The 15773-nt window shown below is 39.4% G+C and overlaps 1 protein-coding gene across 9 annotated transcripts in view; it reads left to right on the forward strand.

The window, feature by feature from the left end:
- Nucleotides 1-15773, forward strand: part of adam11 (ADAM metallopeptidase domain 11) — a 32231-nt gene that overhangs the window by 12945 nt on the left and 3513 nt on the right. The window contains exons 5-26 of one of the 9 annotated variants that reach the window (XM_037754402.1): nucleotides 954-1036; nucleotides 2037-2094; nucleotides 3318-3381; nucleotides 4117-4280; nucleotides 5445-5519; nucleotides 5682-5753; nucleotides 7429-7595; nucleotides 8057-8141; nucleotides 8321-8411; nucleotides 8899-8950; nucleotides 9245-9344; nucleotides 9649-9720; nucleotides 10142-10234; nucleotides 10369-10449; nucleotides 10559-10609; nucleotides 10741-10804; nucleotides 10982-11087; nucleotides 11203-11322; nucleotides 11686-11854; nucleotides 11964-12075; nucleotides 13435-13525; nucleotides 15097-15114. In XM_037754402.1, coding sequence (XP_037610330.1) covers nucleotides 954-1036; nucleotides 2037-2094; nucleotides 3318-3381; nucleotides 4117-4280; nucleotides 5445-5519; nucleotides 5682-5753; nucleotides 7429-7595; nucleotides 8057-8141; nucleotides 8321-8411; nucleotides 8899-8950; nucleotides 9245-9344; nucleotides 9649-9720; nucleotides 10142-10234; nucleotides 10369-10449; nucleotides 10559-10609; nucleotides 10741-10804; nucleotides 10982-11087; nucleotides 11203-11322; nucleotides 11686-11854; nucleotides 11964-12075; nucleotides 13435-13525; nucleotides 15097-15114 — 1988 coding nt within the window. Of the gene's footprint in view, nucleotides 1-953; nucleotides 1037-2036; nucleotides 2095-3317; nucleotides 3382-4116; nucleotides 4281-5444; nucleotides 5520-5681; nucleotides 5754-7428; nucleotides 7596-8056; nucleotides 8142-8320; nucleotides 8412-8898; nucleotides 8951-9244; nucleotides 9345-9648; nucleotides 9721-10141; nucleotides 10235-10368; nucleotides 10450-10558; nucleotides 10610-10740; nucleotides 10805-10981; nucleotides 11088-11202; nucleotides 11323-11685; nucleotides 11855-11963; nucleotides 12077-12243; nucleotides 12564-13434; nucleotides 13526-14243; nucleotides 15613-15773 lie in introns of those variants that run through there. The other 8 variants (XM_037754401.1, XM_037754403.1, XM_037754399.1 and 5 more) reach the window with 8 other exon arrangements.

The raw sequence follows: 15773 nt of genomic DNA on the forward strand, positions 1-15773 counted from the left end.
CTATTTTCTTCTCAACAACTTTTATCTCTCACATTTAAACATGCACGTGTTGTTTGACTGACAGCCGAAAATCTCCTCTCCGATTGTCGTAATCTGATCGTTCCTGTACTGTGAGAGGCAGCGTGGAAACACTATATTCAAAACACGATCATCCAGTCGTAGCCACTTCACCTGATTATGAATAATCAGGTGAAGGTATCCGTTTAAGTTGATACTGTAAAGTGTTAACTCTGCACCCTGCTTCCAAAGTTTGTCATTTTATCCTATATTAAAAGGCCACTCTGAGGAAGTCAATTTATTTGTCAACTCTACAACAGCAACAGAATGCAGTATAATTACAACAAACAAACTCAATTAATCTACATGTTACTTTTTTATTTTTTTTTAATGTTTTTGTGATTTTGTTTTCTGATTTAAAAACACATTAGCATCTGTAAGAACACATTATAGTCAGGTTTCTTTATAAGTGAGAGGTCAGTCTTTGAGGTCCAGTGTCCAGTCAGTATCAACTTACAGTATAGACACTCTGTAACCTTGAGATCCGACTGCGATACTCTTTGATTTTTGTGCTGCAGGAAACTGAAATTGTTGCCAAATTCACTCATTAAATCAAAACAATGAATTTTCACTCTCACAATGTCGAGGTCAATGCATGTACAAAGCTGAATTTCTTACGAAAAACTGTGTCGTTTGAAGGAAAAGTGTGCATGCTTACACTTACTTTACATTGAAACCATAGTGCAACGCTAAGTTTCTCCCACTTGACCCCTGTCCTTGTTGCACTCTAATTGCTCTCTCGTTCACTCAAACACATGTATACACAGCTGTTCCTCGGTGAAACTCAACTCAGCTGCAGCCTCTGTAGGTGTAGGTTTTCCCGGAGTCGTACAGTTGTCACTGATATCCTTCAGTCGGTTCAGTGTCTCACTGTGTAATCTATGGTTTGTTTCCAGGGAGGAGAGCACTGCTACTACCATGGCTGTGTTCGGGGGCTGCCAGGCTCCTGGGCGGCTCTGTCCACCTGCCACGGCCTACAGTGAGTCCAATACTTTGAGTTAACGCTGTCACTTCATCTAATCTAGACTCAGTCAGGACCCAAAGTCTGGTGTTTTTATGTGATTCAAATGTTGAAAGACTTGCTGTAAATTTGCCCAAAGCACATCTGGGAGCTCCGTGTCGATTTTCTACAAAGTTATCAAGTAGAAAATCTTTTTTTCTTCTTCTCCTTTTAAGTTTAGTAGAAAATTACACATAAAAAAATTCAACGAATAGTTCAACATTTTAACAATTGGGCTTATTTGCTCTTATTTCTCTTTCTCTTATTTGCACGCCTGTACAGTAACTATGTAGCTGGAGCCAGCAGCTGCTTATCTTTTAGCTTAGCTTAGCATAAAGACTGGAAACGGGGGGAAACTGCTAGCCTCTGTCCAACAAAATCCACCTACCAGCACCTCTAAAGCTCACTAATTATTATATCATAAAATAAAAAAATAAAAAGTGTAACCTTGAAAAACATCAATAAAAACTAAAGTGAAAAAAAAAAATAATAATAATATTTTGCACACTTTGCTAATGTTTATAGTATGTTATCCTATGTTTATATGTTTTAGTTTTATGTTTAGTTATAGTAGCTTGGTGTATGTATAGTGTATTTAATATATACTTTATATTATGTATTCTATAGATATTTTATAGATGTTTATCTCTAGTGTTAATATGTATATTTACTGTTCCTGTGCAAAACCTGGATAACCTGCTGCTGTAACACAATCATTTCCCAATTTGGGATAAAAAATAAATTACATTTATCTATCTATAATTAACACATTATATCTGGTTTGTTTAATCCGTACAAAAAGCCATGAAATAGTTTGCTACATATCCCTTCGTAAAATGGCGAAATGTTGTTTTTACACTTTTTGTACGAGAGAAAGTCAACAAACATATTCCCCAAAATCTCAAGCTATACAATAAATACAGTGACCCAATTATCCTCAGACAAACTGCAACATGCTGCTGTGTTTGGTGTTTTTCAGCGGGATGTTTTCTGACGGGAACTTCTCGTACGGGATTGAACCTGTTGGCAGTGGTAAGGTGAGTCAGCAGAGGGTTCAACTTGTCGTATTAGTTGTAAACATACACATATCAAATTTCTTGGCATCTAACCAAGGCAGCAACAAGGTTGTGTGAAAAAAAATTCTCCTAAAACTTGCACCAATTGTTCAAACTCAACAAAATATGTCGCCCACAGTCTCGCTTTCTCTCTCTCCGTCTCCATGACTTACCGTCAGTCCAGACGGTGTTACTCTATCTCTGAGCTGCTGTATGGAAACTATTGAGTTGACACTTAATCCCGCACTGAAACACATCTCCTGTCTCATATCATCATCTCACAGAGGCAGAGAGGAGGAATTTCAAATCGACAAAAAAATAGGCTTTTTAGATCTTTCAAAAAATACACAATTTGATTTTAGAATAGAGGTAGTATTAAAAAGAAATGGATGTATAACAGAGTGAGCGAAGGTAGAGGGGAGAAAGTGTTTAGAGTGGAAGAGGCTGAGCATTTTTTTCCATTAAGGCCCACAGTAATCGAAGTACAGCTCAATTACATAGACTGGAGAGATGGATCAATAGCCTCCCAGCTCATCTCCAAACTCCCTCTCTCATCGGCTCTCTATCTGATATGGGTCATTTTCATAAAGTATTTATCCCCAGCTCAAATGTACCACAGTGTCCAGCAATGTTATTGCCATTATGACAGCCCAGTGATTGATTTAAATATGCATCAGAGCACTTTTCCTTCCCGTTGATCCATCTGTACTTCAGAGCACACGGCAGCGCTTTCTCACACAGAGAAGCTGTGGACTAAAAGTTCAGGATGTGAAGTCATTTCAAGGCTTGTATGGTGTTATAAGTGTGATTTGTTCAGGTTTACATAATCACGCTCTTTCACAGGGAAGAGTTCTGCAGTTTCTTTCACCTCTGTTGAATACTGTCTGGCACACCTTTTTTTAGGCCAATGTCATCTTTCCTTGTGACCGGATCCCACATCTGCTGCTGTCTGACTTTTTTTTTTCTAGCTTGAGGTGAAGTTTTAGTTTAGTAAAACTTTTTCACCTCTCATTTTTCATTCCTGATCCGATCACAAGTGGACAGCTTTAAATACGTCTGTTCACACCTGGCATTAGAATGTGTCTCCACGTGCGTCTTTGATTTAAAACAAGCAGCTCAGAAAAGCTAATAAAACATTTCTAATCTTTTAGACCTTTTCAGCTGCAGAAAAAAGACAAACTAATGACTCTCTCTCTCTTCTTCAGGAGCAGAATGACCACATCATGTACCGTATGCCGGACATTGACCTCTTCCCACCTCCCTGTCCAGGTAGGACCACTGTCAGTCTAACAGAGAAACTCCACACTGACACTCCTCACTGTTACTTTCTTTCCCCTGTAACTGATGATATCTCAGTCCCTCCTGATGCAACGATAAAAGTTTGATGGAAACAACACCCCCGTCTCTAATTCCTAATCCTCAGTGACACAATACCTGCCGCACAAATCAAGCTATAATACAAATTATAGACTTGTCAAACTGGCACATATTTGGTTCTTGTTTTGCTGTTAAAAGATTAAATTTGACGAAAGCTGGCAGGATGCAGCTTGTTACTGATGAGCCCGAAGGCTGCTTGCCGTTACTTGTTTGGAGACGACATGTTCAGCCTCGTCCTGGACATTGGGCAAGAATGTTTTTTGGCTGCTTTTCTCAAGCACACTCTGCAGCATACAGCGTCCTCCTCAGGTTGTCCAGCTGCCCTCCTCGTCCTTGCTAAATGTCTCATTTGGCTGCCTCTTCTCCGCCTCTCCTCTTTGTCCCTGAAACTCGCCTCCCTTCCTCCTTCCTGTTACCCAACCCCCTGGCGTTCCTCCTCACCCTTCTCTCTCTCTCTCTCTCTTCCCATTTGGCCAGTTCTACTCTCCCCCTTTCCTCCTCTCTCCTCCGCTGGCTTTGTGATATTGATTTCTCCTGCAGATCAGTGGACTAAAATACATGGTTACATCCATCCCCGGACTGATGACTCGCCACTTTTCTCTCACTTACTCTTTGCATGTTTCCCAGGATGCTCCGTGAACAGCACCAAGCCCGCAGGGCAGACAGACAGCCACAGTGAAGGAGACAGTGAGCTGAAGGATGGAGACGACTGGTCTGAAGAGGAGGAGAAGAAGAAGCCCGTTTTTACAGAAGAAGGCCTGAGACGCTCAAAAAGACAAGTCAGTTTTCAGGTGGCTGATATCAGTCTCTTTCTCCCAACACACACACACACACACAGATGGCCCCGCCAGGAACATGTCACATGCATTGCAGCATCATGAGGGAAACATCAGAGTTGAGATATGCAAACACAATTAATATTTTACAGAGACGTCTGCAGATGATGCCAAATTTCCACACGCATGCTAATAGCTTGTCTCCGCTTTCATGCTAATAAGAGAAGTCTGGTATGTCTGGAGGAGCTTTCTCAAATCTGAGAAAATTACTCAACAGAGGCTTGGACTGTAGATTTCTAACAGAAAGCATTACATGCATCACAAACTGAGAGTGTGAAGTTTGAAGATATGGGTTTCACCAGGCATGGTTTTCCTAACTAGAGCTGCAACGATTAATTGATTAGTTGTCAACCATTCAATTAATCACCATTAGTTTGATAATTGATTAATCAATTTGAGTCATTTTTTTAAAGAAAAAAAGTCTAAATTCTTTGATTCCAGCTTCTTAAATGTGAATATTTTCTGGTTTCTTTACTCCTCTATGACAGTAAACTGAATATCCTTTGAGTTCTGGACAAAACAAGACATTTGAGGACGTCATCTTGGGCTTTGGGAAACACTGATTGACATTTTTCACCATTTCCTGACATTTTATAGACCAAACAACTAATCGATTATAAAGAAAATACATCACGGAGACGACGTTCACTCCTTATTTATAGTCTTTGGTTAAAATCTTTCTAAATAATAATACCTAAAGATATTTATTTTAAACTTTGACTGCTTATTTAGTCGTGCATATATAATGTTACCAAGAAAAAGATTTGAAGTTTTCAGCGGCTTTAAAATTAGTTTTCTTTCTTGTTACACTCCTGAAGTAATCTAATACAGAAGCTGCATCTTATCTTTTCAAATGCCGAACAATATTGTGCTTAATGAATAAGAATCACTGTTGCTCTCCAAGTTGTTTTTCCCTCTCAAGGACAAAGACTAGAGTTTCATCAGCGTGTGTGTGTGTGTGTGTGAGTGTGAGTAATGCTTTCACCTGCTGGGTGAGTGTGTGTGTGTGTGTGTTTGTGTGCACATTGTGTTTTATGTGTGTCTTTTTGTCCTGTGCGAAGGTGATTATGGCAGCGGACTCAAAACTTTGGCTCTGTGGATTTCTTTTGCCCTCTCCAGGTGCGGCGAGGTCAGCGCACCGTCCAGACGGAGACCAAGTACATCGAGCTGATGGTGGTCAACGACCATGAACTGGTAGGTGTGATGCTTCTTTTTACTTTTTTATCTGTAACTGCTGCATGAATAATAAGTGAGTGTGGCTCTCATTAAAATTTGAATTTTAATCAGCTGATAAGGCTTTTTATAATCAGCTGAAAGGCAGTAACTCTGTATTTTTGTCCTCTCCTCTCGTGTTAGTTCGTGCAGCTCCGACGGTCGACCAGTCACACGAAGAACTTTGCCAAAGCGGTGGTGAACATGGCTGACGCGGTGAGCTTCCTCTTCTTGTCGTCTTTTTTTTAACCATGGCACCTCTTCATAGTGAATCTATTGTAGGGAGTCTCTGGAGCTTACTCGGGACAGTCGCCACATTTCAGAGCTTTTTCCCTGCAGATGAAACTTTTCCTGAGTGGGACAGCCGCCATCTCTTATTCACAAACAATCTAGTTTACTGTCTGATGTTATTTTTAACCGTCTTTTAAACGCCAAAAATTTGCTATCATCTCTTGAATCCTCATCATCATTAAACAGGGTCTTTTTAATATGAATGATTTCAATGGTTATTTCCTATTTCATCCATTTTTATATGATGTTTGTAAATGTTTAAATAAATAAACATGTGATATAAATGTATATAAATCTAGTTAATATGAATTAAGCCCATTTTTTTCCCACCCAATCTTTACATTTCAAGGTATTAAAAGTTGCATCAACATCAATTTCAGCGCAATATATACAAAGAGAAACACTAAACACAGTAGAAACACAATAAACATAAATGGGGAGGATTGATGTCGCCCGGTTACCTATATATGTGGTGAGATGTTCTTAATTGGGTACCAAAAAATGTGAAAATGCGTTCTTAAAGATCATTGCATATTAAAATATGTTTATTATTTTTGTGGAAAGAAAGAATTAATTCTCAAGAGATAGTTACCAATGAAGTAGTACCACGTTGATCTTGTATTTCAAATTCTTTAAAGTCTAACAACTCCTTTAAATTTGCATCATCATGCGGCAGCGGTTGCAAAGTTTACTCTATACAATAGTATATATATATATCTATATAAAGGTTGGAGAGAGGTTTAACCAGGATAGCTTTATAAATAGATATTTCCAATGTTTCAGCCTACGCTTTTAAGAAGGTGGAGAATCTGTGCTGGAATACAGTGATGAGTTGAGGCTTTACCTAAAATCACTGTGAGCTGTTTGCATCATATTTATATATGTATAAAATGAGCTTTTTGTGTATTTAATGGTACAGCTGATCAGACATGATTACTTCCCAAAACAACCAAATGAAGTGCAGGAAATTAACTGTGTGTCCTCAGCTGTGGCAGCAGCAGGATGGGAAACCCTTCACTGACTGGGGACAAACACACAGTGATGCTGGTTTCCATGGCAACCGACTGCTGCCTGCTTTCTTCCCACTCATATGTTTAAAGGAGACGGATTCAGCTGTCTCCATCATCTGCAGTATTTAACTCTCACTTAACCTCTCAAGATCTGAGTTTTTTTTCAGGACAACAGGAAACTTTTTGTGGGTTTTTTTCTTACCCTTTTTCCGCATAAATAGAAATAGGGGCTAAATCTGAGATTTTATGTCAACTCAACACTTCAAAATGATTTCTTATTATGGTCAAAGTTTTTGTTTAAAAAAACCCAAAACTTTTAGCACTTTTGTCCCTGAATTTGTATTTAATTTTACGTCTGTTTTGAGGTCATTCAGAGTGTTGTTATCCTCTGATCATTATAATATTCACTACTACATAATATTCACTAATACATAATTTTTTATTTATTTGTTATTATTGTTCTGTCAATCGTTTTTATTGTAATCAGTTGTTGCTTAAATTGTTTTGAGGGACGATGGTAAATAACTGACAAAAGGACAAAAGATTAATTATCTGAATGGTTTTTTTTTATTATTATTAATTGTTTCCAGATCTACAAGGAGCAGCTCAACACTCGCATCGTCCTGGTGGCCATGGAAACCTGGTCTTCTGAAAACAGGATCTCCGTGGGTGATGACGCCTTGGTCACCCTGCGTGACTTCATGAAGTACAGGAAGGAGAGCATCAAGGAACGCTGCGACGCCGTTCACCTCTTCTCGTGGGTTCAGTCTCCTGATTTTAGTTGTTGTTGGTGTCATCATCATCTTCTTCTTCTTCTGTCTCCTTCATCTTCTTCTCCTCCTCTTCCTTCTTCTTCTCTGTTTCTTTACTCTTCTTCGTTTTATCATTCATCTTCTTATTCTTCCTCTTCCTCCTTCTCCTTTGTTTTCTCCTTCTCTTTTCTTACTCTTCGTTTTATCCTTCTTCTTCTTCCTCCTGCTCTTTCTTGTTCTTCTTTTCCTCTTCCTCCTCCTTCTCTGGCGTCTTCTGTTTCCTTATTCTTTGTTTTGTCTTCTTTTTCCTTCTCTTCCTCTTCTTCTTCTCTTTCTCCTTCATCTTGTCCTTCTATGTCTTCTTCTACGTTTCTGTCGTCCTCCTCTTCTTCTTCCTCGTCCTCTTCCTCCTCCTCCTGTGCTTATTATTATTATTATTATAGCAGTCTCCCTGTCTTCACTACAGTGGGAGGACGTTCATGAGCAGCCGCAGTGAGGCGGCCTACATCGGGGGCATCTGCTCCATCACTAGGGGTGGAGGCATCAATGAGGTGAGACTTTACACTTTATAGATTGGAGACATTAGCTGCAAATCATTGTCCAATGAACCTCATAAAAACGGTGTTTTATAGAAGTAATGAATCGTTCTGATGAGTCTGTAACTCAGGTTGGTTTAGTCTCTCTTCCTTTTAGCTGTTTTCATTAACTTGATTTATTCGTGTGTCTTCAGTTTGGCAGTGTGGGCCCCATGGCCATCACACTGAGTCAGAGTCTCGGCCAGAACATCGGCATGCTGAGGAACAAAGAGCGACTGGCTGCAGGTGAGTTCAACGTACTGCAGACATTGAGATCCTGCACAAGGAGTCATAGAAGGACAATCTCTCTTGATATGACTCAGAAACACAGAGGCGTTAAAAGGAAATGTGCCATACAAGCTTTTTACTTTACATACTGGTGTCCACCATACATACATACTGTATATACTTTTTCCTGTTTTTAATTGTTCCTTTCTGCAATATCTAGTTATTTAAGCAAAGTAAGATAACATTCTAAATTGTATTGCCCTGTTATATCTACAATCTGTCTTTTACCAAACTCAAGTAGTGTAAACGTATTACAGAGCACTCATTTGATTTTCCACAGAGAACGTGCTGATTGTACTAAATTAATCTCTGAGAAATGAAAACACTCCAACTCTGCCGTAATAACAGCTCCCTCAAGTGGTGACATTAGAGTTGCTCAAAAATGTTTTGTTGTGTGCAGTCATCACCTGTTTTGAAATGGGTTTTTGTGTGTTTGTGTGTCCAGGAGACTGCAGGTGTCCAGACCCATGGCTGGGCTGTATCATGGAGGACACAGGGTACGCACTTTTTTAATTTACAGTAAATGAAGAGTGACCTGTAGTACATTAAGAAATAATTCTCAGGTAAAACGACGTATTCCACACCCACTCACTTTTAATTTGTCAAATATGTCTCTGTAAAGCATCCAAAGTGTAATTGATAAGTTGTGTAGATTTTTTAAAGGAGTAGATGTAGCTTGTAAAATTACCCAAATATTAACAACATTCTAGTTGACTGGTTATCATATTGCAAATGTTGCTAAGCAAATGTAATAATGAGTGATTTCTGTATATTTTTTTGGTATTATTTAGTTACTACCTGCCCAGGAAGTTCTCTCGCTGCAGTATAGACGAGTACCTGCGATTCCTCCAGCAGGGAGGAGGCAGCTGTCTCTTCAATAAGCCCAGCAAGGTGAGAAGTGGTCGGTCATCATCAGAGAGACTATGCTGGAGGGTTTAATCACATCCATAGATCAACGCTGAGGCTTCGGCTATCTTCTTTCATTTGCTCTCTTAACTCTTGACCTGTTTTTGTTACATGATGATCAATCAATGCACATCTCCATAATAACACAGAGGTATTGTCTGTGTATAAATATATATTTCTGTTTTTACCAAAGTTGAATTGGTTTGAATGTATTTTCATTTTCTGTTTTCTGGTGATATGTGTTGTTTGACTCTATAATAACCATACACGTATATTTTTTTTCCTGTAGTTGTTGGACGCTTCAGAGTGTGGGAATGGATATGTGGAGCCGGGAGAGGAATGTGACTGTGGAACACTAGTGGTGAGCACATTTGAATTAACTCATTTCTCATTGTCTTATACACAGAGTTTAAGGACTGATTTTAACCGATTTGATTTAGCAGCCTTAAGCCTGGTTGGAAAAGCTGAGACTTCCAGTAACGATCAGTCACATCTTTTCCAATCCATCCAGAACATTTCAGTTTTAAATGGAGCTGCACATAGGATTGTTATCCTTCCCTGTATCATGAAAGAGAGCCTATAGTTTATATTTAAAATACATTTTGTTGTAATTGTTTAGAAGAAATGCTTCTCAATGAACAATCGGCATAACTGGAAACACTCCCGGGGACTAAATTTGCCCACAATCCCTCTGTCTTTGCAAGTGTAATCCGTTATATGTGTTCAAAACACCCTGACAGTCATGATCTACAGATGTACTATATATCCTCTCTGACCCGTAGGAGTGTGCACGGAGTGGAGCCAACTGCTGTAAGAAGTGCACCCTTACCCACAATGCCATGTGTAGCAACGGGCTGTGCTGCAGGGAATGCAAGGTGAGCTGCTTTAACACATCTCTTTAACTGGATAGTTTGTCACTGTTTCTTAAGGCCCTGATTGATTCTTTATACTCTCACCTGCTCCGTTCCATCCACCACCTTCCCTCTTCTTCTATGGTTGTTTGTGACAGTACGAGCTGAGAGGGGTGACGTGCCGTGACGCTGTCAACGACTGTGACATCCCCGAGACCTGCATGGGAGACACCAGCCAGGTAAAAGAGGCTCCAATACATTTATCAAGATGCTCAAAGAATTCAGGCATGTGAAACCCACCGTGACGATGAACGGACGGATAATGTTCTCTCTCTCTCTCTCTTGCAGTGTCCTCATAACGTCCACAAACTGGATGGCTACATGTGTGATGCTGGACAGGTAAAGTCATGCTATTTAATGATTTGATTTAATTTAATTTAATTTGTTACATTTAATAAAAACCTATTTCTCATTTTGCTCCTCCTTCTCCTCCTCCTCCTCCTCTTCCTCCTCCTCCTCCTCCTCCTCAGGGTCGGTGTTACGGAGGTCGCTGTAAGACCAGAGACGGCCAGTGCAGGACGCTGTGGGGCTACAGTAGGTTTGCATTGGATACAGAGCATTATTTCTCGATTAATTGGCCCTCTGATGGTCAAAATGTCATGACTCCCATTTATGAATCTTTTATATTTTCTGAGAAGAGCTTTGTAACAATTAAAGCGAGGCCATTGGGTTGTTGTGCATTAAGTGAAAGACTCGGTTGTCTCTTGTCAGACTCAGCTGACAGGTTCTGCTATGAAAAGCTGAACTCTGAGGGCACAGAGAAAGGAAACTGTGGGCCGGACTCCAGTGGTCAGGGATGGGTGCAGTGCAACAAGCAGTGAGTGAACAGCATGATACACATAACACATGTTAATTTTACCTTATAAAATCGTACATGTTTTCTTTGTATATTTAATTGTTTTTTTTTTAATTTTCTCCCTTGTGTCCATCAGAGACGTCCTGTGCGGTTTGCTGCTGTGCACCAATCTGACAGACAGGCCGAGGTTCGGTGAACTGCAGGGGAGGCTCACCAGTCTCACCATCCATCACCAGAACAGATACCTGGACTGCAGGTGAGGCAGCTTCTCTCTGGTAGCTTGGTTAGTTTGAACAACAATTTCAACGATTAAACAAATACAGCAGGCTGCTTAACCAAATCTGGATTAACTACATGTTGGAAAGATTTGTGGATTTGTATTTTAGTTTACTTAAAGTAGACTTTATCTTCTTTTGTGCTGGTCTTCTTTTACTATGTGCTTATTGTTTTCCTTTATTGTTGTTTGCTTTGTATTCATTTGTATTTTGTGCCTGTTCAGCACTTTGGTCAACTGCGGTTGTTTTAAATGTGCTATACAAATAATGTTTTAGTTGACTTCCTCAAACGGTACTATCACAAACAAATAAGTAATGATTTTATGTCACCGTCTGACCTGCAGGGGCGGACATGCGGTGCTGGATGACGGCTTGGATATGGGCTACGTGGAGGACGGGACGCCGTGCGGGCCAAACATGATGTGCTTGGAGCGTCGCTGCCTCCCCGTCACCACCTTCAACCTCAGCACCTGCCCGGGCTCCTCGTCCTCACGCATCTGCTCCCACCACGGGGTGAGTCTGTCACTGCTGTCACTGAGTTTAGCTGGTGGAAACAAAGTTTTGTGGATAATAAACATGATATTAAATACATCCACTCAATTTTCTTGTCTTCGTTCCGCAGACTTGCAGCAACGAGGTGAAGTGTATCTGCGATTCAGACTTCACTGGGAAGGACTGTAGCGTGTTTGACCCAATCATCATCCCCACCCCTTCAGACCCAGAGAAATACAGAGGTAACCACACTGAGCAGTAAACCTCCACATGGTCCCTTTAACAGACACAGTACAGTTACAGTGGCTCCTCAAATCTGTAAAATAACCTGCTGTGATAGAAAAATATGAACAAAACAAAAGTAATTCAAAAGTCACTAATTTTCCCCCCCAAAAAAAACAAAATACAATTTGGTCTGAAAACTGCGATCTGCATCTCACTACAAAACTAAACAATGTCATAATGCCTCTGCGTCGACGTGTTTTCGGGTTCTCCGTTGGTCTGTCCGGTCCATTCTCGTCAACGCGATATCACTGGAACGCCTGGAGGGAATTTCTTCAAATTTGGCACAAACGTCCACCTGGACTCAAGGATGAAATGATTTCATTTTGGTGATCAAAGATCAATGTGTCCTCACGTCCATCCCATTTTCGTGAACGCGATATCTCAGGGAATTTCTTCAGATTTGTCACAAACGTCCACCTGGAATCAAGGAGGAATTAACTAAATTCAGGAGGTCACTTTGACCTCACGAAACGCGTTTTTGGCCGTAACTCAATACTACAATGGCTAATTATGACAGTTTAACACAAACGTCTAACAGGATAAAATGATGAAGTGTTGACATTTTGGACAGACATGGATGTAAACTGCAACTTGACCGGTTGGCGGAGGCATACAACCGCTAGTCATTTTATGTAAGTTAAAATTAAACTTGGACAATGTCCTAAGGCTTCTGTGCAGTTGTCGTGCAAATAGTAGAAAAAGTAGAATTGTTACGTCTCAATAGCAACACTAAAAACAATTAACACACAAAATAGAAAAATGTGAATGAAAGGGGTTCAAATGTGTGAATTACAGCGTGTTTAAAGAGTGCAGTGAGACACAAAATACCTAAAAATACACAAATATAAAGCATAAAAGCAAATGAAAAAAACATCATATTAATTTAAATTTACAACAATAAGAAGAAAGAAATATGAATTTACAGAATGTGCAAAATAAGTATCATATTTGGCAATTTACAGGCTGTGTTGTTGTACATCTTTTAAAGCGTATTCTACTGTATGTTTTCATTAGATAACAGTATTAAAAATAAATGGTGCAGGACATGGAGGATGAAGGATATTTTCCCACCGAGGAATCTCGCATCAAATCACAATTCCAACCTGATAGCAGTTATCATAACGTGTTCTTCTACTTTTCCATGTCGGCTGAAAGTGTTTTACAGATCTTAACTACTTTTTGATGTTTTATACATTCAACAGAGATACAACACATAAAAAAACAATAACCAAAAGTATTTCTAATTTTTGGTTCTTAGCACTGCTTTTGTTTTCTTATTTATTCCCCCTCACTGGTTGACTCCTTCACTCCCACAGGTCCCAGTGGTACCAATATCATAATAGGTTCGGTCGCCGGTGCAATTCTGGTGGCAGCGATAGTCCTGGGGGGAACTGGCTGGGGATTTAAGTAAGAGCTCTGGCATGTCTCCATCTGTGTGTGCCTGCTGTGTTCCTCTGTCAGCTAACACACATGCCTGCGGCTCGCTGCTGAATGCTCCTCTGCTTGTTGTCTGATCCATACTCACATCCAGAGACCACGTCGGTCTATTAGTAACGCTGGTGGATGGGCGGTAGATCGGTTTCTATCTGTGGCTTTTATTAGAGGAGCGTGAATGAAAGTACTTACAAACCCTGTTTAGTCCTTTTTTGCTAGCAAGCTCTTTGATGGCATGAGATGACTGGCCACTTTGCAATATGCATAATATGTATTTAATTTGCTAAAATCTGTAAGACTTTAAGTGGATTGTAAAAGCTAAATTTGTATCAGTTGTAATGCGCTAAATCCTGAACTAGTGCTGATATAGTTGGTCAAATAATCAATTGTCATTTTACAGGAATAGATTCATTGTTTGAGTAATTTTTTTAAAGCAAAATTTGCAAAAATTAACTGGCCTCACATTTTCAAATGTGAATATTTTCTGGTTTTCTTAGTCGTGTAAGATACTAAACTGTGCATCTTTGGTCAGTCATGTTGTTTGGGAACTTTCACAACATTTTTCACTTTTTGCTGATGTTTTATGGACCAAGCGATTCATTGATTAATCAAGAAAATAATCAGTAGATTAATCTGAAATGAAAATATTTGTAGTTGCAGCCCTATTCAAATATTTTCTCTCTGCTTCCAGCTCCTCAACAGTGATGATTTGCAGTTTTTTTTCTCTGTTTTATATCAATATGAATTGAATGTCAATGAAATTGTGACTAGTAATACTCGCTATTTCTCAACATTTTATGGACTATATTGATGTGAAACTGCTATAAACTCTCACCCCATACGAGGCTACGTTAGCTGCTACTAGCATTACACATCTCCAACTGAACTGTTGGTGGTCGAGTTGCATTGTGGGTAATGTAGGTGCCAGGTTTTGATAAGGAGGAAGAATGTGTTGCATTAAAAAAAAGATTTGTAATCCGTCTCTCGTGAGTCTGACAGTGTTGTAGGAGTGTAATCAGTGGAGTAATGATGCAGATTTCCTACAATCCTATAAAAATAATACATAGATATAGATGGTATAATAGATTTAGAAATAGATTAACAAGTTATTTCCATGTTCTTCTCTGCACGACTGGATCTTCTTTCTGCAGTTTGTTTTATTCAATGCTGTCTCGCCTCATATTAGCTTTGCTGTGGCATGCCTGCAGGATGACAAACAAACTAAAACGCTCGTCTGCGACTGTAATCTTTTGCCTTAATCTCGTGATTTACCTCGTATGGTAGCGGCAGATCTGCCTGGATGGATGCTGCAGTTGCAAGTTGCTTGATAGTAGACTTTTCTGCATAACAAAAATAACAAATGCCTCTTTGATGCTGTGCTTTCAAGGCCTTGGGTTCATTGCATGTTTCTTTTCTTACTCACTCTGCTTCTTGCGCACATGAAACAACACAGTTGATATTCTTATCTGTCTTTCTACTTCACTGGTTCTCTGTCTGTTTTTGTCTGCTCCCTCCATCTTGTTGCCGCCTCACTGCCGTTCCAGGAACATCCGGAGAGGAAGGTACGATCCCGCCTTTCAGTAGTGATCCTGAAAACATTATCAGAGTGTTGAATCACCGTTCATTATGATGCCATCCTGTTTTATAATAATTCTCTGCTGCTGAGCACCTTTCCTAAGCCCTCATACACATCTATCGGTCACCTGCTTTTAAGGCATCATTTTTCATCTTTCATACATTTTTTATCTAATGTATATTATCAAGTATATAGCATGAACAAATACCACATACCACAGCATTTATATTACCTATGCTAGTTTGCAATATCCTTCCATAGATGGGCCTTTAAAATACACACAACTTAATCATAATTTTAGTTATTTGTATTAAGAAACGTCATTATCAATAATCTATAATCCGAGTTTGCTTCATTATTATTTGTATTGCATGTGTCCCCCTCACTAACTTGGCTGCCATTTCTAGAGTATAGCTGCAGTGTTGACTTTGTAATGTTAATTTCATAAGACTTTCAATAATAAAATGTGAATGCCTCTTTTAAATTTTTGTTTATTTTTGTTACTTTATGATCTATCTGCATACCAGCTGCAACGATTAGTCGGTTAATCGATTAGTCAGTCGACAGAAAATTAGTTGGCAACTATTTTGATAATTGATTAATTGTTAAAGGTCAATTTTCATGCAATAATGTCAAACATTTGAT

Source organism: Sebastes umbrosus, chromosome 20 (assembly GCF_015220745.1).
Source record: "Sebastes umbrosus isolate fSebUmb1 chromosome 20, fSebUmb1.pri, whole genome shotgun sequence".
Lineage (NCBI taxonomy): Eukaryota > Metazoa > Chordata > Actinopteri > Perciformes > Sebastidae > Sebastes > Sebastes umbrosus.